This window comes from Furipterus horrens, unplaced genomic scaffold (genome assembly GCF_987537825.1).
Source record: "Furipterus horrens unplaced genomic scaffold, mFurHor1.1.pri manual_scaffold_4, whole genome shotgun sequence".
Classification (NCBI taxonomy): domain Eukaryota; kingdom Metazoa; phylum Chordata; class Mammalia; order Chiroptera; family Furipteridae; genus Furipterus; species Furipterus horrens.
The window spans coordinates 52,026,284-52,048,789 of NW_028327174.1; the positions used below are offsets into that span (position 1 = coordinate 52,026,284).

General features: G+C 42.6%; 1 protein-coding gene across 1 annotated transcript in view; it reads left to right on the forward strand.

The window, feature by feature from the left end:
• Positions 1-22,506, forward strand: part of SCN8A (sodium voltage-gated channel alpha subunit 8) — a 123,626-nt gene that overhangs the window by 83,075 nt on the left and 18,045 nt on the right. The window contains exons 14-20 of the mRNA XM_090273193.1: positions 4,113-4,286; positions 6,235-6,591; positions 10,880-11,350; positions 11,850-11,967; positions 12,484-12,638; positions 15,485-15,658; positions 21,058-21,180. Of these exons, the coding sequence (XP_090129319.1) occupies positions 4,113-4,286; positions 6,235-6,591; positions 10,880-11,350; positions 11,850-11,967; positions 12,484-12,638; positions 15,485-15,658; positions 21,058-21,180 (1,572 nt within the window). The remainder of the gene's footprint in view (positions 1-4,112; positions 4,287-6,234; positions 6,592-10,879; positions 11,351-11,849; positions 11,968-12,483; positions 12,639-15,484; positions 15,659-21,057; positions 21,181-22,506) is intronic.

The window sequence follows — 22,506 nt, forward strand, 5'->3', positions numbered from 1 at the left end:
CCCTGGTTGAGGGGAAGTGGTATTTAGAAGCAAAGCTCCAAAGTAGCCATGTGCAGGCCTAGGCCCTCCTAGTGCATGGCTAGCTGTGTGTCATGCTCCCTGTATATACTGAAAACCATGACTTCATGCTGTCACTTCCAATTCCAATCCAGCACTACAGGCTTCATTCCAGTTTTCTCCCTTCTGTGTTTGCAACTCCTTATCCAACAAATAGAAATCTGGTTGCCACTGTCCTTAATATGCTAACTTATTTGATCAAAAAGCCACTGTTGCCTCAAACAGCATGGATGCCCTCCTCACACTGGTTGGGCTCTGCCTCCCTACACCAGGCTCTCCAGTTCCCATACCGGTGTCCTCTATGTGGACCCCTCCTTGTACTTCACAGGCTCTGACACCCCAGGCCAGGCCACCCCACACATTCTTGTTTCCCTTACCCCACTTGGACTTGAACACTTCACAGTGGGCCTCCCCCTACACAGACGCCTCTTCACCTCACACCAGGCTTCCCCTACCCAGAAGCTCTTCATCCTCCTTAGACCCTGATACCCTGTGCTGGGTACCACAAATACCCTCCATATCCCAGTTAGACTCTTGACAACTTGTCTTGGACTGTCCCCCAAAGTGGACACCCCACTTTGGCCTGCACAGGCTCTGACAGCCCATGCCAGGCTGCTCCTCTGCACAGATTCCCTGCTCGGGCTCCTACCTGGCACCAGGCCACCCTCCGTGGGGATGCCCACCCAAGGAATTTCGTACTGAATCATTGGAGGGGTTGGAGATATGGAAGGAAGGGCAAAGGCTTAACCTGATGTGTAAGTTTCATTTCTGAGATTCTAAGCAAAAAAAGGACAAAGAGAAAGCTATTTTCCTTCTTTACCAAATACACATAAATGTTAACCATTTCTTAACTATGGCTTAACCACAGCTTAACTAGAGTTTCAACCAAAAAGAATTCTTTTTATATTTTAATTTTTCTTTCTTCTGTGTCCTTGTAGCCCCTAATGCATACCTCTTATTAAACACTTACCACACATGATATTTTAGGTTTTGTGCCTCCTTCTGGTTGGGTAACCAACCATTCCACTTTGCACAGCTCTGAAGAGGCTCCTGGAATGTGGAACTTTCTGTTTTAATAGTGGGGCAGTCTTAGGCAAACCGGTACAAGTTGGTCTTCCTAACTGGACACCCAGGATGCAGGACTTTCAGTAGTCAGGCAAACCAAGGTGAGGGTCACCCTGTCACCTGGTGACTGAGTTCCTAAGAAGCTATTATTTTTCATGTTCATGTATTGTTTTTTTTCATGTTTCCATTGTGGTACACATGAGGGTTCTATCAAACTGAATGTCGTTAACTTTAGGGGAGGACCCACTGCAGGACAGGAGCTGGTCAGCCCCTCCTGAGAGCAGACAAGAGCAGGCAAGCCCTAGTCCCTTCCAATGAACCTGAAGCTTGTTCACAGTTACGGCAGAAGGAGCTGTGCCGCGTCTTCCGACCCTTCCCTAGCCTGAGAGTGAGCCCCAAATGCAGTGCCCCAATCTTAGGAGATTGTAGGCCTTACTTGGTGACCTGGCATTACAGGTTCTCAGGCCTGTGCCCTGGGGCTTGTTCAAACTAGGAAGATATGCTGACTCTGAATTCAGAACGTTCTATTAGAACAATACTTCACAATCTTTTTTTGGTCTTAGGACCCCTTTACACTCCTAAAAAGAGCTAAAAAGCTTTTGTTTATGAGAGTTGTATCTATTGATAGTTACCATATTTGAAATTAAAACCACAAAGAATCTCAAATATTTATTTAAAAATCACAATAATGTATCCATTACATAATTACATAAATAACCTATTTTATAGGGCAAAACTATTTTCTAAGAAGAGAAACGGCATCATTTGATATTTTTGCGACTCTTTCATGTCTGGTTTAATAGCAGATAGTTCAATTCTCTTATCTGTTTATATATTCAATCCATTGTGATATATTTTTTTGGTTGAAGCACAGGAAGAAAATCTGGCCTCACACAGACTGGTAGTTGGGAAAAGGGGGACCTTGTGCTTTCTGGAAGGGTCTTAGGGACCCCAGGGATTCTCAACTTCAGTTTGAGAACTGCTGCATTAGAGCATAAATTCCTTGATAAATAGTTGATGACATTCACAAGAGTGACATTTATATACAGTTGTTGATACACTGTTTATAATTCTTTTTTTCCCTCTTCAAGAAGCATATGTCAGTGCAAATAAGAGTGGCACTGTAGGAATAACCATACATCTACTTGTCTCTGTTTTGTTTTTTTTTTAAGTCATTTCATCATACAATCAATAGTTCCAAACTTATTTTCACCCAAATCCAAAATGATGGGAGCACACTATGTGTTGAAACAACATGGTTGCTGACCTCTGGCGTAGCCATTTCTACCTGGCTTCCAGGGGCCGTTCATCCCATTGGAAGACAACACTGCATAACTGCCATTGCTGATTTTCACTTAGGAAGCGGAGTTCCCACAGTGTAGATATTCCATAGTCAGTCAGCCGGTGCTGATTACTGAGCACTTCTTGTGTGTTCACCAGGAACCAATGGGACCACAAATTCAGCCTCTACTTAGTGTGCATTAAGCAGGCTAACATTTCTATACAGAGAAACCTTTGATGGGTTTACACTAAGGGTAAAATGTATGTCACGAATTGATTAGCTACCCCCTACCATCCCCGACCTCACTTAGTGGGATGCTTTATCTATAGATACTTAGCTTGCCCTATGAACTTTGATTTTGCTTAACTGATTCTCTTCAGGGAATATTTTCTTTCCATTTTAGAATACTGCATCTTCAATTTTTAAAAAATGGGGAACTACAGGAAAGTATATGGACACCAAAAACCGATAGCCTGCTTATCCATTTTAATGTTTATCCTTCAAGATATTCTGTTTTGTTATTTCTATACATCAATTTGGTATATTTCCAGCTTCTATAATCTAAGTATTCTTCACTATTTTTAATTCTTACCTCAGACCACATCTTCAAAGTTTTTTTAACTCCTTCATGTGTAAATTTGGTAAGCAGGTGGTTACAAGTACTAATTTATTATGAGTTTTAAATCCATTGCATATAAAGTCTTCTCCTCTATAAACATAATAGTTGGTAAGAGGCTGCCGTTATGTAGTAAGCTTAGAGTGAGGGAATTGATTGTTCATGGCATTTGACTCTCCTGCCACATGGTGTATCACTAGGCCTGTGGGGTACAGACGGCATTAGGAAACATGAGGTGCTCTGTCATGCAGAAGAGTGGGAGACAAGTAACGAGGGAAGAAGTCATGTTTGGACCCTATAAACTCCAGATCTAAAATACTTGTTTCATTAATTATCACATTGAAAAATGAAAGGAAGCACCAAAGTCTCCAACAGAAAGAAATTTCTCTGAAGATGTCACCCAGTGGAATTTTATACAAGCAGTAAAAGTTAGACAAGAAGACCGTGTAGCAATGTGAATAAAGTCATGATGAATAATACTTTGTATTGTGTGTCTTTACAACTTTATCAAAATATCTATGCATTTGAAAAAAAGTAGAAAGGAATATATATAAGTAATAGTTGTATGCAGGGTGGTGAGTCTATGGATGTTTTTTCTGTGTTTGGCACACTGTTGGCAGTGTTCTGTTGCTTTACAATTTAAAATTAGGAACCCTGCAGCATATGCTTTAAGTTTGATAAGATGCATAATATCAAATCAGAAGTAATGCTGTATTTTTCTAATATAATTATAGCAGAACTAGTGATTTCTTTTATAGGCAAACATCCCAAGCATACATACTCAAATGACTGCTGACCCTTGAGAAAAATTATTCTAATAATTTTTCAACGATACTCTTAACAATGTGATTTGGGTGATTCTGGCAACAAAGATGGGAACACTGGGTCTGAGTACTTTGTTCAAGAGGAAAATAAGCCTTTCCTGCACCATGTGGAGTGGCCATGGGACATCCAGGTATTGATGTCCTTAGATGCAAGATTTAACGAAGGCTGGTTCTTGTGGCTTCTTGGACATGTTATATTCAAAGATGGCGATACAGGCATTCTCCTTCTATTATTTCTTTTTCTTAACCCCTGCATTCCCCTCTGCAGGTTTTCACTGGAATTTTCACAGCAGAAATGTTCCTGAAACTCATAGCCATGGATCCCTACTATTATTTCCAAGAAGGTTGGAACATTTTTGACGGATTTATTGTCTCCCTCAGTTTAATGGAACTGAGTCTAGCAGATGTGGAGGGGCTTTCGGTGCTGCGATCTTTCCGATTGGTATTCCATATTTCTCCAATTTCTTTTTACGTTTCCTATCTTGCAGCTACTAGAAAGAGTTTTGCGTTAAGTTAATTTTATTTTTAAAAATCCTTAGCTATATTCTACTCCCAATGCCAGGTGGCTATTTGTGACCTAGCTACTAAGATCTTGAAAACTTTCCTGCTACACACCTAATATAAAGTTACTTTTTAATGCCAAATCAACAGACATCAATTTTAGGAAGTTCCTCCTGAAATAATAGTTAATCTGAGGTTTGATTTGGATTTGCTAGTGAGCCTATTTCTTTATTCGAACATCTCCCTGAAATGGCAGAAATTCCTACTTATTCAAAAATGGCTTTCCTCATTTCTTCTCTTTTGGTGAATCCTTGCAGAAAATGAAAATAAAATAATTTTTTAAATGTTATATTGAAATTAATTGTTGAACACTGGCTTTGTTTTCCATATCATTAGCTAAGGGGGATTTTTTTTAATTAACATATTTAAAGAAGTTAATGTGCAGATTACTAAAATCACTCTGACAGAATAATTAACAATACTTCCAAATAGCTTCCCATAAGCATAAGCGTGAGTGATGTGCTGCTCAAGCCCCTTCAGAAGCTGGGTGAACGTTCCACTCAGACAAAGCATCAGAACTGGTTTAGGTTTTTCTCTTCCTATTGGGAAAATACCTAAGCAAAGCACTTGCAACAGGAAGAATTTAAGGTTTTTTCATCAGGATATTCAACATAACTAAGAGAATTGGAATGGAGTAAAAATATTTGTAAAATAGAGATCTAATTCATTCCGAGTCACAAATTTAACATCTGCCAAGTTCCTGGAACCTCTGCTTACTAGTTTTTGGTTAGGATCCAGCCCAGAGCAGACTTCTTTTTTTTCATAGTAGACCTTTTGAGAACAGATCTTATTATCTAGAAAATGAGAGGAAAGATTAAGAGATAGAAGCCTCAGCACTAATTTTCTTAATATATTAAAAGCCAGTCAGAAAGGGGAAAAATATGAGTGACCCAGATTTACACACAGAGCAACACCTGGTAAATCTTGAACTCTTATCCTTCAGTGCTGTTGCTTCTACCAGAATTCCTATTACCTATTATCTGTTAGTTGTTAACTTATGACATCTGATGCCAACTTCATTAACATCATTCCATTCATAGGCTTTCTGCATTCTCAGGCTGTTAGCCAAGACCTTGTGATCTATGCATATGAATGCATATAGAATATAGAAATTTCATGATTGACAGAGACTAGAAGTTCTGTCCTCTGAAGTAATATCAATACAGGGTGGGGGGAAATGGGTTTATAATTGTGAGTACATGGAACACAGTTTATTCGTATATTATTATTTATTAATTATTGTAGTGTTTTTCATATGGACAAATGTAAACCTAACTTTTCCTTACTCTGTATGGTCACTTTTCAAGATGTTTGATGTATTTGGAACTGCCCCTTCGTGGGAGTTATGCTTTCCTTCCAAGTTATTGCAAGCGCATCACAGTTTCCTATTGTCCATTGATTTAGAAGTTTTAAATGTTTTATTAAGAAGACATATGATTTATTGTCACTCTCCTTACCATACTGATCTTTTGGTTCACTACAAATAACATTTTCTTTGATATGTCCCTTGAGAAGTTGAGGGAAAATTAATAGTAAAAGGATATGTTCTTGTATGGCTTTTTTAAAAAGTAGATTGATCCAGGGGACTAGAAGCAGTATTCATGGTTCCTAGTTCTAAATCTTTCACTTATTTTGAATTAGTTTTCCCTTATTTGTGTCTCCGTTTTTCCTATTTTAGTCTAAGACCATTAGAAAGTCCTGGGAATTTCCCAGGTGTGCTCAGTATATTTAAGCTTATCTTATTAGTTGTATATGTTTTTATTTTAGCCATGTGGCAAGAAAATGAACAGAATATCATTTGGTTTTTGTTTGTTTTTGTTTTCCTTTAGCTCCGAGTCTTCAAATTGGCCAAATCTTGGCCCACCCTGAACATGCTGATTAAGATCATTGGAAATTCTGTGGGTGCCCTGGGCAACCTGACACTGGTGCTGGCCATCATAGTCTTCATCTTCGCTGTGGTGGGCATGCAGCTCTTCGGAAAGAGCTACAAGGAGTGTGTCTGCAAAATCAACCAAGACTGTGAACTCCCTCGCTGGCACATGCATGACTTTTTTCATTCCTTCCTCATTGTCTTTCGAGTATTGTGCGGGGAGTGGATCGAGACCATGTGGGACTGCATGGAGGTGGCAGGCCAGGCCATGTGCCTCATTGTCTTCATGATGGTCATGGTTATTGGCAACTTAGTGGTTAGTACTGACTTGTAGATCTTTTTATTCTTTGACCTGAACATTTTACCCTTGGCCTAGAAGCCCAGTTCCCTTAGTCCTTCTATTATCTGCCATGTCTGTGTTGGTTTTTATTCTTTCTTGACTCAAGAACCTTAAGGTACAAATGAAGGAAAGGGAACTGCTGTTACGAGGCCTACTGACGCATAAGCCCCACAGTCTGCCAACGCTTTTTCATAGTTATAGAAATAAACTCAGCAAAGTGACTTTTCTTAAAGCTACACAGCTGATAGATATCAGGGCTTATATTAGATTCTACACATCAAACTCTGTGCTTACTCTACTATAAGTTTCCTTCTGCTAAACCAGAATTTCTCAGCCTTGACACTATTGACATTTTGGGATAGATAATTTTTTGTTGTGGGACTGTCCTGTGTGTATTGTAGAATATTTAGCAGCAGCCCTGGCCTCTATCCTTCACTGGCCAGTAGTAAACCCCCACCCAAACTTGTAGCAGCCAAAAATGTTTCCAGACATTGCCAACTGTCCCCTAGGGGGCAAAAATTGCCCTTCATTGAGAACCACTGACCTAAACCATCTTAGGGTTTTATATAAATGACAAATCTGTTTCTTGCTTTACTTCCATCTGTCCACCTGCTGTTTTCTGCCTTTGTATATAGAACATTCACCAACAGGTTTTAACACCTTGTGTCTCAGAGTGTGACCTGAGGACTAACAGCAATGAGATCTCTTAGGCCCCCACCCCAGAACAGCTGAATCAGAATCTGCATTTTTAACAAGGTCCCAGTGCATGGGAAGTACCCATCTTTCAGATCAGGCCAAATCCCACTTGCAAGTGTAGAACAAGGAGGACTGGGGGAAGGCACGCTCAGATGATCCCTTCTAAACTCATCCATACTAGTTCTCCCGTTTTTTGCCATACAGAAGCATACAGTAGAGGGTTCTTACTCACCAGCCTCTGAGCCAACTATGGCCACCCTCTTCTTTCATTTGACCTATAAAAAATAGACACTGTAATCTTTTTTGTTCTCATCTCTTCCTTTCTCCATTGCCAGCCACCTTTCCCTCGGTCCTAAGCCCTCTAGTCTTTCCACTCCTGCCATGGACACAGCTATTGCCTACTAGTACATAGTAGGGTCAACATTTACCAGCCCTGACTCACCACCTCTCTCTAGTCTCCCATTCTCAGTTGCCTCAGAGACAGCTTGCCATGACTGTCTATAGATACCTAAGCACATAACGAAGTCACCTGTTATTTCTGCTGCCGGTGACACCTTTCCAGGTTCCCCCTTGCTCAGTTCCTCTGCTCAACTGGTCTCTAGGAATCTGTACCTATAAGTCTCTTCTGACTGTCTCCACTCCTGGTAAATGTTTGATGTCTTTCATATATCTCTTTTCATGTTTTTTCTGTATATACTTATTTATTTTTAAGATCTGCCCCTCCCTTTCCATTTCTATAACCCATCCAGTATTTCTAGAAGACCACCAGCATCACAATCACGTAAGTTTCCCTCATTTAAAAAGGCCAAGTCCCAGGCCCTACACCAGATCTACTGAATCAGAATCTCTCAGGTGAGGCCAAGGAACTATGTATTTTTAACAAGCATCCCACCCCAAGAGATTCTTTTACACTCTTAAGATTTGAGATAACTGTAGCCTAATCCATACCCTTATCAATTCATGCAAATAACAGTCCTCCTAACTCCTAGTTCCTGACGAAAGGCTTCTCAAATCTTTATAATCATCTGTGACTCTTTTACTCAAGAACCAATAGTAGATCCAATTAAAATTCAAATCCTTCAGCCTAGCCTTCAGAACTCTCTCAAGTTCACCCCATTTTACCAACATGCTCCTTTTTAATTCTACAAATGGTCCAGAAAATCCAAATACAGATAGTTTATTGTTTCCATCTTTCCCACTCTGTACATACTATTATCTCCTCCTGAAATAGATGCCTTACTCTTTTTCAGAAGTGTAAAAAGTAAGGGAAAGTATAAATCAAAAAGTGAACACTTCTCCAACTTTTAAAGAGGTCTTAATAAAAATAAATTAATCTTAATGCCCAGTGTGATAAAATAGGAAACTAAAAGAGAAAGAAAAAAAAAAAGAGCTTGTATCTGATAGCTTAACACTTAGATATACAACAAAACATGAAAGTAACCAAAATCTATTTTATTTTGATAAATGTTAGGAAAACAAAAAAAAATAATTAAGATGGCATGAAAATACGAGGTCTCTGCAGAAAGTTTCCAGCCATGCAGTATGAAATACAGAGACATTTATCGAAGATACAAGAAACATTGTACAGTAGTCCCTCTCTATATCGTGGTTCACTTATCGCGGCCTCACTGTATCGCGGGATTTTTAAAAATATCATATTTAATTGTTTATCGTGGATTTTTCGCTATATCGCAGGATTTTGCGGTAATGTATACGTATGTTGTTAAAGTTACATAGGTTTAAGAGTAGAATAAATGTAAGGTTCCTACTTCGCGGGGGGGGGGGGTCTAGATGTAAAACCCACAATAAATGAGGGAATACTGTACATAAGACAATGATGCCTCAGTCCCCTTCAAAGTAGGCTCCTTGGGACCTCACACAGCTCTCCCAGCATCTCTTCCACTGTTCAAAACACTCTGCAAAATCCTTTGTTGGAATTGCCATTAACCTGTCCCGTCGTATTTCCCTGAATTTCATTAAAGGTCTGAAATCTCTTCCCTTTCAAAGATGATTTTAGTCTTGGAAAAGCCAGAAGTCGCAGGACACCAAATCTGGGCTGTAGGGGAGCTGATCACATGGGTGATTTGATGCTTCAACAAAGAGCTGCACAATATGTGATGCATGAGTGGGCACATTGTCGTGATAAAGCTGCCAGTTACCAGTGGCCCTTAGCTGTGGCAGTTTTCATCATATTGCATCTCTCAACCGACAAAGAACATTGAGGTAGTGCTCCTTATTAATTGTTTGGCCTGCAGGGGCGTACTTGTGATGGACAACACCTTCCCGATAAAAAAAAACAAAGTTAACATGGTCTTGATCTTGCTGCGACTTTGCTGTGACTTTGCTGCACCTTCACAGGTGTGGTGAGCCAGGTGACTTCCTTTGGGATGACTGGGCCCTCGTTTCTAGATCATAGTTGTAGACCTACAATTTGTCTCCGGCTCTGACCTTCTTGAGAAAATCTGGTTCATTGGTAGCAGTTTGAACCAAGTCATTAGCAATTGCAGCATGATGTTCCTTCTGTTCTGCTGGCAGAAGTTGTGGAATGAATTTTGCCACCACAGGTTTCCTGTCAGGATCCTACATCGAAATCTCGGACACAGTAGTTTTTGGAATCCCCCGATCAGCTTCCAGTTCTCACACTGTCAGTTGCCAATCTTTGTTGATTGCAGCCCGTACACATTCAACATGCTCAGGTGTTCTGCTTGTTGCAGGCCTTCCAGAATGTGGATCACTTTCAACAGATTCTCAACCATCTTTGATGAGTTTTTGCCACAGATTTATTTGTGTTGCATTCATTGCATCATCCCTGAAAGCCTTCTTAACCATCTGAATAGTTTCCGTGCAAGAATGTTCAAGCTTAACGCAAAATTTGATGCCGATTCGTTCCTCTACTCGTTCAGTCATTTTGAATGCAGCGTCCATACAGTAAACATATTCACTCCACTGACTAGTACAGTAAAGTCAACGTTATTCACTCATGCACATTCCAGTCCACTCTCCTTGGCTGCCAGGTTACATTGATGTTGTGCAAAATGTTCTTGTTATATTAACAATGGCTGGACTTTTTCTGGACAGACCTCATATATTTCAGTTCTACCTTCTTGATTTGTTGTATAAAAAATATGGCTCTCTAAGCCTAGTTTCTTTCTAACACGGGTCCTCTAAAGCATCTACTCTTCATGAGTACATGGCATCTGTGCACTCTTTGATAATCTGTATCCACCTTTTTTGTTTTATTTTGGGGAGATTTTCTTCCAAAATGGATACAGCCTTTGCTTTTTCTGATTATAAAAATGGTATCATATTTTGGAATATGTGTATATGTAAAACTTATAAAAGAACCAAGAAAAGAGGTGCTAAACACCTTATATTACAACCAAAAATCAAACAAAATGCTCACCTAGTAACATAAGCATTTAAAACACTATGTGAACCAAACAAAACATAATAGAAATTCTTTAGTTTGTCACATAAGTCTGTGGGCTTCTGGTTTCCTAGTTTAATGGATAGCTTACCTAATACCATTTTACAATCACTCTCCTCCTTTCTAATGCTTCTGTTACAGGTGCTGAACCTGTTTCTGGCCTTGCTCCTGAGCTCCTTCAGTGCAGACAACCTGGCAGCCACAGATGATGATGGGGAAATGAACAACCTGCAGATCTCAGTAATCCGTATCAAGAAGGGTGTGGCTTGGACCAAAGTGAAAGTGCGCGCCTTCATGCAGGCCCACTTCAAGCAGCGTGAGGCCGATGAAGTGAAACCACTGGATGAGCTGTATGAAAAGAAGGCCAACTGCATTGCCAACCACACTGGTGCAGACATCCACCGGAATGGGGACTTCCAGAAGAATGGCAATGGCACCACCAGTGGCATTGGCAGCAGCGTGGAGAAGTACATCATTGATGAGGACCACATGTCCTTCATCAACAACCCCAACTTAACCGTGCGGGTGCCCATTGCTGTAGGCGAGTCCGATTTTGAGAATGTCAACACAGAGGACGTTAGCAGCGAATCAGATCCTGAAGGCAGCAAAGATGTAAGGTCCCAGCCTAGAAACCAAGCTTGATCCTGTGTGAGAATAGAAAGGGCTCTGTCAGCTCCAGAGATCAGTTCAGCTATGGGCTTAGTAGAGAGATTCTGGACTAGCCACCTCATCCCCTGTAGTCATTCTCAGCCTTTCCTAGACAACCAAGATTCCTGAGATGTTCCTGGATCTAGCTCCGTTGCTTTTAGATCATCTAGGTCAGAGGCTGCAGTAAATTCTCAGGTACTTCCTGCCATTAACCTGTCTGAGCTGTGTCCCTGAGACCAGCCTGCAGCCACATTTGTTTAGCATCACTGTCATCCGTGAGTGGGTTTCAGTGTTACATCCCACTGAAAGCCCTGTGATAATTGTTTGCACATCATGAGTTTATAATAAGAATTGTAGACAAGAATCACAACTAGTATGTCATCCATGCCAGAGGTAGTCTAGTCAGTGTAGAGTGGACATGTCGTGCAGAGTCTCTTGACCGCCCTTTTTCTTGCCTATCTAGAAACTGGATGATACTAGCTCCTCTGAAGGAAGTACCATCGATATCAAACCAGAAGTAGAAGAAGTCCCTGTGGAACAGCCTGAGGAATACTTGGATCCAGACTCTTGCTTCACAGAAGGTGAGAGGGACAAGGAGAGAGGAGGGCACGGACACTTGCACTGCTTACAGACCGTGTCTGCTAGGGACAGTGGCTGGACGAGAGGACAGCGCGCAGTGGCTGTCTTCAAGAACTTTGCTCCCCACCTCATCATTTTGAGGGCAGTTGGTACTGTTTTCCCTGTTCAGACTGTTCTCTAACTTCTCTATGTTCACTTTCTCTTGGCATCAGTCCAGAAACTTCCATTTGAAAGGCCTTTTCTGTCGTGGCTCTGTCTGGTTCCTGACTGCCCTTTGTTCCTCCCTCACTGCTTGTTCATAGCACATCTTCCCAACTCCAGAGGGCCCTGGTAGCCTTGCAGCGCAGCCTCAGCCCTGCAGCCCTCTCGATGTCTGAATCAGACATTCTGTTTTATCCACTGTGCTCCTGGCTGTGTGCTGGGGCAGCACCTGGTGGGGCCTGGGAGATGGAGGAGAGGGCAGGGCTGGGGGGGGGGCATGCTCCCATGGTCTGACGTGCCTCTCCCGCTGGTGCCAGGTTGTGTCCAGCGATGCAAGTGCTGCCAGGTCAACATTGAAGAAGGGCTAGGCAAGTCTTGGTGGATCCTGCGGAAAACCTGCTTCCTCATTGTGGAGCACAATTGGTTTGAGACCTTCATCATCTTCATGATTCTGCTCAGCAGTGGCGCCCTGGTGAGGTCCAGGGGAGATATGATGAGGGATTGGCTGGGGAAGGGTTTATAGGAATTAGTGGGAAAGACTGCATGGGGCCCAAGACAGGTTTCTCTGAGAACACAGACTGGCTGTGGACCCAAGGATAATGGTCAGTTGACGTGCTTTGGGTTGGTTTTTTGAGCCTTTGAGATTGGAATCCACACTTATCCACATCCTGAGCTTCAGACTCAGCATGATTACTCTCAATCCTAAGACCTCCTTTTCATCAGGATGAGAATACAAATTATTAAGTGTCTTCACTGCTTTGTTTGCCCCAATCTAAGTAACTTCCTAAAAGGAACTTCCCTTTCTCACCTAACACCCCAAATCTCTTGCTCTTTACTTTTCAGTTGCCCAAGGTATGGGGGAGATGGTGTTCCTCCACTCCCTCTCTTCTCACACCCTACTGGATTTAGAGAACCTGTGGCATTAACAGATATTTAGAGGGTTAGACCTCTGGCACACGGGTTACTTATATTCTTGTGGTTGTAAGTGATCACACTAATCAGTGCACTGAACACATGGGCTCCTCCCAGCTAGAACTTATTATGTTGGCATTTGCTTTCACTTTTAGCTGGATTGTAACTGAGGAGACCTGGACAGGGTCTGGGATGAGAGAGCTTCTTTCCTAGTTGGGTAGATTTAAGGACAGCCGGGATGAGAGGCGCTTCACATTTTCCTTCATTTAATCAACGAAAAAGTGAAGGCAGAATTTTGAAATGTTTTTAAAGAAGGTGGGCGCATTCACGTAGGTATGGAATTAAAGCTTAATCTGGAAGCAAAAAAATGACAAGGGAGAAACCCCCAAATTCAGTGTTAAAGATCCTGCCACTGACTTGAGAAGTTTTGCTGACGTGTGGGGTAAGAGACTAAGAGAAGGTGAAACAGGCAGGAATATGTGGTAAAGAAGTGCCCAGGGATGCCGAGGACCCAGGTTATGTCGGAAAGCGTCAGCACGCAAGCAAGAAGCCAGAAAAGATGACTTGGTGTCCTTGGTCTGAGTGAAGGGATGCCACTGTCCTGCCCGCCCCTGAGCCATGTACTGCACCAGCAGGCGTTCCCTCAGTGCTTCCTAGGGCACTGCAGAGGCACCAGAATGGCACACAGCCTGGTTTCAGCCCTCAAGAAAGGGAGGATCAGACTAAGGCCAGTGGTTGGAGAAAGGTGTTATATTATTAGTGTCATCCTTCTTAAAATCTAGTAAACAGAAACCAAAAATATCAGGGAACATGACCCATCCTTTGATTCTTCTCTTTCCCAGCTCCACAAAAAAAGCAGTAGTAAAATAAATGTTGAAAATTTTGTTTCCTGCTCACCTTCAACGTTTTTTACTTCTCTAATTGAATAAAATGGGGTTCTTGGCTCAGTACATGAGACCCTGTGCAATTCTAGGCATGAGACTTAAGAATAGCAAAATGAAGCCACAGTTAAAATGTCCGAGAAAAGACTAGAAATGCGATTGTGAAGAGGCCTCAGAGGGAGGGTATTTGAGCCTCCAGCGACATGAAGATTGGTCTCAGGTATCTCACATAGGTTGGGTTATAGAATGGATTTCTACAGATGGAGTTAAGGGGAAACAACATGGAAGCTGTTGCTGTTTTCACTGGGGACTTATTTGTCCCTAGACCCGAGGACTGTGTACCTCTGTCCTCTGACCACTGCCCTGTGTTAGAACTGGAGCACCTGATGTTCATGTGCCTCCACTTGGAAGCTGAGCCTGCAGGCAGCCCAGTTCTGTCCTCCTGGAACTACTCAGAGCCAGCACCTCCCATTGTGCAACGGGGATTTTTTTTCCCACTTGAGGAACTCAGCCCCCATAGCGCCAGCCTCATACAGTCTGCCACGCTGCACATGCAGATGCTCATACCTTTGTGTCAGGGAATTACCTCACTCAGGAATCCCGGAGAAAAGAAGTGTACTAAGGTTTTTTTCACCTGAGTGTCTCCTAACCCTGAGACCTTCCACCTGTCTGTGGTGTCAGGGAGTAGAAACGATTTTCTTATAAACATAGTACTGTCAAGGATGTAAAGAAACTGGAACCCTTACACATTGTTGATGGGAATATTAAAAAACGGCACAACCACTTTGGAATACATTTTGGCAGTTCCTCAAAAAATTAAACATAGAGTTACCATGAGATCTAGCAATTCCACTCCTAGGTTTATATTTTAGAGAAATGAAACATGTCCACATAAAAACTTGTACACAGATGTTCAGAGCAGCATTTTTCACAATAACCAAAAAGTAGAAACAACACAGATGTCCATCAGCTGACGAAAGATAAACAAAATGTGTATAGCCATACATTGGAATATTATTCATCAATGAAAGGAAATGAGATACTGATGCATGCTGCTTTATGGATGAACTTTGAAAACATTATACTAAGTTAAAGAAGCCAGTCACAAAGTACCACATACTATATGATTTTATTTCTATGAACTGTCCAAAATAGGAAAATCTGTAGTGGTAGAAAGCAGGTTAGTGGTTACCTAGGACTAGGGGGAGATAGACCAGAGGGTGACAACTAGAGAGATGGTGTGGGCTTTCTTTTTGAGGTAATGAAAATATTCTAAAATGATTATGTCAATGAATGTGCAACTATGAATATGCTAAAAGCCATAGAATTGTACACTTTAAATAGCTGAATTGTATGGTATATCTCAATAAAACTTTTTTTTTAAGCCATGTATAGCAGGGAAGTGAGAGAGACGGGAAGCTGATGATAGGCCAGCACCAGGTGGGAGGAGCTACTGGGAGGGCGGTACTTCCAATGTTGCTTGTTTACCTTTCGGCACCATAGGCAGCTGCTGCCTCTCTTTCAGGCCTTTGAAGACATCTACATTGAGCAGAGGAAGACCATTCGTACCATCCTAGACTATGCTGACAAAGTCTTCACCTACATCTTCATCCTGGAGATGTTGCTCAAGTGGACAGCCTATGGCTTCGTCAAGTTCTTCACCAATGCCTGGTGCTGGCTGGACTTCCTCATTGTGGCCGTACGTGTCCTGCTTTCTACTTCCCACCCTTTCTAGCAGGAAAACAAAAACAGGGATTTTTCTTCCTCTAATGGCTGGAGTTGCCTGGGTGGAGCCCAGGGTATAAGACAAGATGTAGACAGATGCAGGTCTGGGTACAGTTGCTTTCAGAGCAGTCAGATCTTTGGGAAGGTGGTTCTGAAGTCTCTGCATTTGCTCCAGGAACTGACCGACCAACTCTTTGCCCTGGTGGATTGGCTTAGAAGTGTCAGAGATTAGGAATGGGAAGTGAAATCACTGGTGTCAAAGCCCCTCGTGTTTAGGCTGGGAACAGGAAGGTTCTTGTCCCCGAACAGCAGGATGTCCTCTTTCTGCTGCCAGGAGAGGGGTGAGAGAATGGGGTGGGTGCTGCTGGGATGCAGGGTGAGGGGGGACTCAGGTAAACTCTCCTGCTGACGGTTCCCATGGATGCTTCCATCCAGCTCAAGCCTTCATACCAGACTAATCAGCACCAGTCTCTCAGGGAGAGGGGGAGCTCACACCAAAATAAAGCCCCTCCTCCCACACATTGCAATTTCCACAGTGATGATGAAACTTAAGAAAGTTCTTCTTTCCTCCAGGTTCCAGGACCTTCTCCATGGCTTGGTGGCCATTATGTCCTGTGTTATTTTTCAGAGTGGAAGCTGCATCATCTATAACTATTTCTAACCCCACCAGCACTTTTCCTTGTTTGCTTTTTGAACCGTGATGATTGTCTGATTGTCTCTTATTCTGTGTGATAATGAAAGCTCTTTTTCCCCAGCCTAATCAGCATTTGAGAGAAAGGGTGAATGGGAATGGCAGGACCAGGGCCTGTGGAGAATTCAGTTCCTGCTGAATGCTGAGAAGTGCTAAGAAAGTAGAGCATTTGGAGGTTGGGTTAGTCCATTTAGAATAAATACATATAGGTTTTGTTGACCACATGGTAAACTACCTGTAGAAAGCTTTCAGGATCTAGACTAGAGCAGCATGCGGATCTCTTCTCGCATAACAGGACCCCAGCGCTCTGCAGCAGCAATGATCTCCGCTCTAAATGCATCCCTTTCCCTACAAGGTGTCTGCAACTCCCACAGTCTGACTCCTTCCAAGGGCTGTGACTATGCTCCCATATGCATTCCCCATTTCAGAAAGCAAGCCTTTGGGAAGATGCCTAGTTAGGTGAAGAGGTCACCCTTTACCTTTAAAGTGAACCAAATGGGCGGTGCCAGCCTGAGAGGTTTCAGCACTGTCTCCAGCAACTGTTGACAGCACCTTGTGATAGAAGGGCCTCCGCCTCCCACAAACAGAAACTTGAGCTCTAAGAATTAAGGAAATGGCTGGGGATAAGGCCAAGGGAACTAGAGCAACACTGGGCCAGCTCTCTTTCTAAAGCACGGGGGAGGGCCCTAGAGTCTTCATGTCACTAAAATTCCTCAGGACCACTTAGAGTCAGGTGGGACACCATGGGAGCCCTAGAAGCCCTCCGCCTTCTGCACATTCCAAGATCTCAGACAGATACATCTACTACCACACTCCCAACAACCCCGGGAGGGCTGTGATTTGGAACAGATCTCCCCACCATGACTTTTGCTGCCTCCACTGGTCACCCTAACCTGAACCACTGCTCTCTTCCTCTGGGGTGAGCAGCCACAGAATTCAAGGGCGTTGATCAGGTATCTCACATCCTTTTGGTACCCAAATAAGCTGCTAAAAGCATAAACAATCCTGCACATCACCATGTAATTAGCGAACATTTTTATCACTTTTTATACTAGGTGGCAGGGAAGTAAAAAGCATGAGACGGGTATGTAGCCAGCTAACAATAATCCATACGTCCCTCCAGCCTTAGGGAGTTACTGCATTCTTACATTGCTATAGGGCCTGACAATGGCTCCTGAGAACACCTCTGTAGCAGTTATTAGTAATCAAATACCATTCTCTGTGTAAAATTGTCCCAGGAGCCATAGGGAACCCCAGGGGATAGGCAGATGTGCTCCAGCCCCTGGGGAGTTTACACTACCTTGCAGGGCCTGATTGAGGCTCGTGGTAATCTAGCATTCTGGGAACAAGGCTCTCACAGGACTGTTCTTTCTGTTGACTTCTCTCAGACAGAACAGTGCGTTTAGTCTTCACGCATCAAATGTTTATTGAGCACCCACACCATGCAAAGCCTGTTGCCAGGTGTTGTGGAGGATACGGAGTGGAAGACGAGGGCACTTCTAAGGACCTGAACAGATGAGACCCACTCACACAAATAACCATAGCGCAAGTGGAGTATAAGAAATAGGGACAGTCCCAGGCTGGACCGTAGCTACACCGGTTGCCACTTCTGAATTGTGGGTGGAGAGTAAGGCTTAGCCTGACAGCTGCACCACTGGACTTGTCAGTTTTCCCTGTCCTTTTGGGTAAACCGTCTAGTACCCTTGGCACTTTAGATCATCAAGCAGTATAAAATTTTTAGGTCCTAATTTAGCACCATTTCTGAGGGACTCTTCCTCCCATTTCATCCATCAGTGACTACTATCTGAACCTCTTCTTCATCACTGTTTTTGTTTCCCTAATGAATTTTCATTCTTCCTTTTTGAACCTTACAGCTGTGATGAGTACTTTTTAGAATCATGGGATAATCCAGATAATATATAAGGTTAATTGTCTTTATTTATAACCCATTCAGGTTCCCAACTAGAGACAACATTTTGTTTTGCTCAAGTCCTTGGCTGCACTGGGAGTCTTGTCCTGTAAAAGAAGTTTGTTATCTTTTTCCCAGGGAATTTGCCCCATCAGCCAGCATATCGATTCCAGGGATGGGACTTTCAGAGACCGCTCACCTAATCCTGAACTCAAACTGTGGAAATATTCTCTATTCAAAATGTTCGCATTGCTTTGAAAAAGTCACCCACTGCCTTCCTGTTTTTTTCCAGGCCTTCGGCCATAGAGACCCTGAATTTTGACTTCTTCTTTTTTTTTTTTTTTCAGGTTTGATTCTTTCCTCAAGTATACTTTAAGCAATATTCTGATTATCTCCAGTGAGAGTTGAACATGGAGGCTCAGAGGATTTTAAGAAAGTCCTCAACTACTAAGGAGTAACCCAGAGAGGATGCTTATTGATCTTGTCTAGGGAGATCTTGGCCAGATTGATTATTCAAGCACAGATTATCACTCAACAACGTTTAGAGCCAACCTTTGGACTGGCATCTGTACTTCTTCCCCACTCTAGGCCTATTTGTCATCAGATAACTCATACTCACACCCCTCCCCCCCAAAAAGAGCTGGAGGCCTTCTTGCTTTGTATGGGGCGATAGTCACAGCAGGCTTCGTTTTTTGCAGTCTCCCTAGCACTGTCTCACAGGACAAAGCTAATGAGGGGTATTTAGAACTCAGGGACGTTACTGGGATGGGATAACTTACCTTCAGATGTACCTATTAAGATCTTGCTAAGAATCTGTCAATTTTAGATTATTTGTATTTAAGAGTTGGCTGTGTTGGCAATAGCGGGCAAAGGATACTTCCATCCAGGCCTTATCGATGATGATAGATGGCAGCAAAATGATTGGTTGTTGCTACTGTGTTCTAGATAAGGCTTTTGAGGCCCTTGTTTTAGGCAGAAATTCAACTTTGAACCATGTACCCTTTAAGGAATATGAATAGCCTAATAGGGCAGCATTTAACTCCAGATTTGTTTTAGATGCTGTCTAGGATTCCAGAGAAGATACAGTATCTGTATTGATGGGTTATGAATATGTGCATAGGTTAAGGTTCACAGTCCTTTTTAAGACCGAAACCTTTTCACTAGGTCATTGGCTTTCTGCTTCTATCCGCCACCAGTCCTGCTGCTCAGTTATAAATATCTTCATGTAAAAAAACATTTTTTTGTGCAGTTCAGAGATACAGAATTAAACTCAAAGATAGAGATGAAAAGCAGCAAATGAAACTAAGTTTTGAGTTGTTGTGTTTTTTTTCCTCTAAATTCACTTTAAAATATCAAGTTAGGCTGAGCAGATCTGTAACCACCACCTCCTAGTAGAGGAAATTTGTTGATGGGAACATTTTAACCTTTCCCAGGATAAGGGAGAAACTGTTCTAAGAAACCCAGAGTCCAACCATTCTAGGATTTTATCAACTACTGGTATTTTCAAGTCAGGTGCAGCCGTAGGTGTAGGTAGTTAGTACCCAGTGTTAAGGGATCATTGTGGCAACCGCTCTGAGGGCTCTGGGAGAGCAGGTGAGTTTGTCCCTGGAAGAGCAGGAAAGCATTGGACCATGACTCTAGGCCTAGAGACCTGCATACTTCTGAATATGCCAATGTAGTCAACTCTGGCTTGTTCAGGTACCTACAGTCCTCTATTGGGATATTGGCATCTAATCTGCCAGTGGGGGAGAGGGGATCTGTCCATAGAAGAAAGAGCTCTGGCCTGGGAATCCAAAGTGGGGGTCTAATCCTAGCTTTAGGCTTACTGATGTGATACTCAGCAGATTCTTGTGTGTTAGGTGTATGGGTCTCAGTTTCCTCATCTATAAAATAAAATTTTAAAAATTCTTCCAAGAACCTTTCCAGCTGTTATTTTATTGATGAGAAAATAGAAGATTGACCTGAGATTGGGTCTCTTCTGGGGATTATAAGGAAAGGCATGGATGCAGTTGTCCAGATCCACCTAACGTCTCAGTCGTGAAGGAGTCATGGGTATAGTTAAAAGATGAAAGGATTATTGTAGTTAAAGTGAGAAATAGAAGAATTAAGTGAGTTCTCATAGAGTCAACATTTCAAGAAATTTCTTCATTTGGCTCTTTGTGGGAACTGTAAGTCAGCTGTGGTACTTATTGAATGTTTCCTTTGTTGATGTAGTGAATCATCAAATTCTCAAACAGTTTTTTGTCACCCAGGAGTAAGAGAGCTTGTCCCTGTTGGAACTCCCTGGTGAATGAGCTGAGGAGGGGCAGCTTGTGTGGAGTATGTGTATTTATCTGTATTCTTTTCCATAGGTACCATTAAATTTGTCTGGCTTAATTTAATGGGAACTTCTGGGACCTGCAGAGACTGTAAAGGGCGAGGGTAAGGTTTTGCCATCTGTTCAGGCTCCTCTTCTTCCAATGGAACGTCCTCACCTCTCCTGCTCCTTCCAGCCTCTTCCCTTTCCCAACTTGTGTGTCTGTCAACTGCCCTCTCGCAACTTTCTCTTCCCTTTGTGTTTTTTCTTCTGCTTCTTTCAACCACCTTTCCTTCCAGGTCGTTTGAGGCCAAGTTGAAGTAGGCAGCTGGTGCTACCCACTTCCTCTACCTGGGGGGCCCAACCTGTATAATCAGTGCTAGGGGCTTTGTTCTAACACTCTGGAACCTCTGTTTTCTTTTCTTTTCTTTTTTTGTTTCCTTTTTTGTTTTTGTTTTTCTCCCGTTTTTCGTGTAGGTCTCTTTAGTCAGCCTTATAGCTAATGCCCTGGGCTACTCGGAACTAGGTGCCATAAAGTCCCTTAGGACCCTAAGAGCTTTGAGACCCTTAAGAGCCTTATCACGATTTGAAGGGATGAGGGTAAGATACTAAGAGCTGCTGATCCTTCTGCATGCCAATGGAAACTGTTTAAGCATGCTAGAACTGATCACATGGTGGAAAGATCATTCAAGCCCAAACTCTGTGATGCAGCTGCCATTTGATCCTCCACTCTCCCCCGCACCCACCCCGTGCGAGTGGAGTTGCATTAAGCTGCCTCATCACATTAATATCGGCCCCACCCCCAGCAACATGCCATTGCAGAACATGTTAATATTGGCTATTCTCATTTGGCCTGGCTTACCTGTAGCACTTGGGGCAGCTTTGTGGGCTGTTGACTCAATAGGGAGAATCACCAGGTGCAAAGAAGGGGAATTGTAACCCAGAAACCCACTGAAAAGCAGAGGCCACAGGCAGGGAGAGTCCTGTGTAGGGCCATCAGCCAGGTGGGGACTGTGACCTTGGAGTCACTGAGAAGGCAGCTGAGAAGGGGCTTGAAGACATAGCAGGCCTGGGATTGGGAATTTGGCATGGCCCTGGGAAAAGAAATGCTTTTCTTTCTATTCTGATTCCTCTTATTGCACCTTGTTGTTCTCAGCCCAGTCCCATAAGGACTGGCAGCCTCTGTCTGATAGCAAAGCTTTCCTCCTCACCCCCTGCCCCACTGCCCACGCTACATGGTCCTCTATCCTGACACTGTCAAAGTAACAACCAGGTATGATGCTAGATGGATATCAGCTAGTTCTCCTGAAATTTCTTGACACACGCTATTCCTGCTTTGGTGACACTCCACCTAAATACAGAAGTGCAAGATGCTGTCACCCTGCCAACTTAGAAATAAGGCTCCCTCTTTTGGTGCCTTTCTGCTATCTCTCTTAATTTAAAAAAAAAAAAATGGTGTGTGTGTGTGTGTACACATGTGCACACACATTAAAAAATCAATTTCCTAAAATCAAGTGGGCAGCTGGCTTTTGGTGGTAATAGTTGTGCTGTGGTAATCAGAGAGCTCTGTTATACTTGAGACCAAGAAAATTCATTTCAATTCAGATGTTGAATACATGCAGGAGAGCAAACCAGAGGATATGTTTTTAAATGTGCAAATATCAGAATGTAGGAATAAAAATTAAATAGCTACAGAAGTCCACATACTCAAGACTAATTGGAGAAACTATATACCAGGACAGTGCTGCTTCCCTCATTCCTCATCTGTGAGCCCTGGCCACTAGACTGGTGAGACCACAGTTGTACAGAAAGATGAAAATTTCACTGGGACTGGGGAATTTTATCTTATTATCTTATTTTATTCACACAAATGCTTTTTGCGACAATTTGTGTTTCTTCTGTAGCACAGTCACAGTTTGATTTATT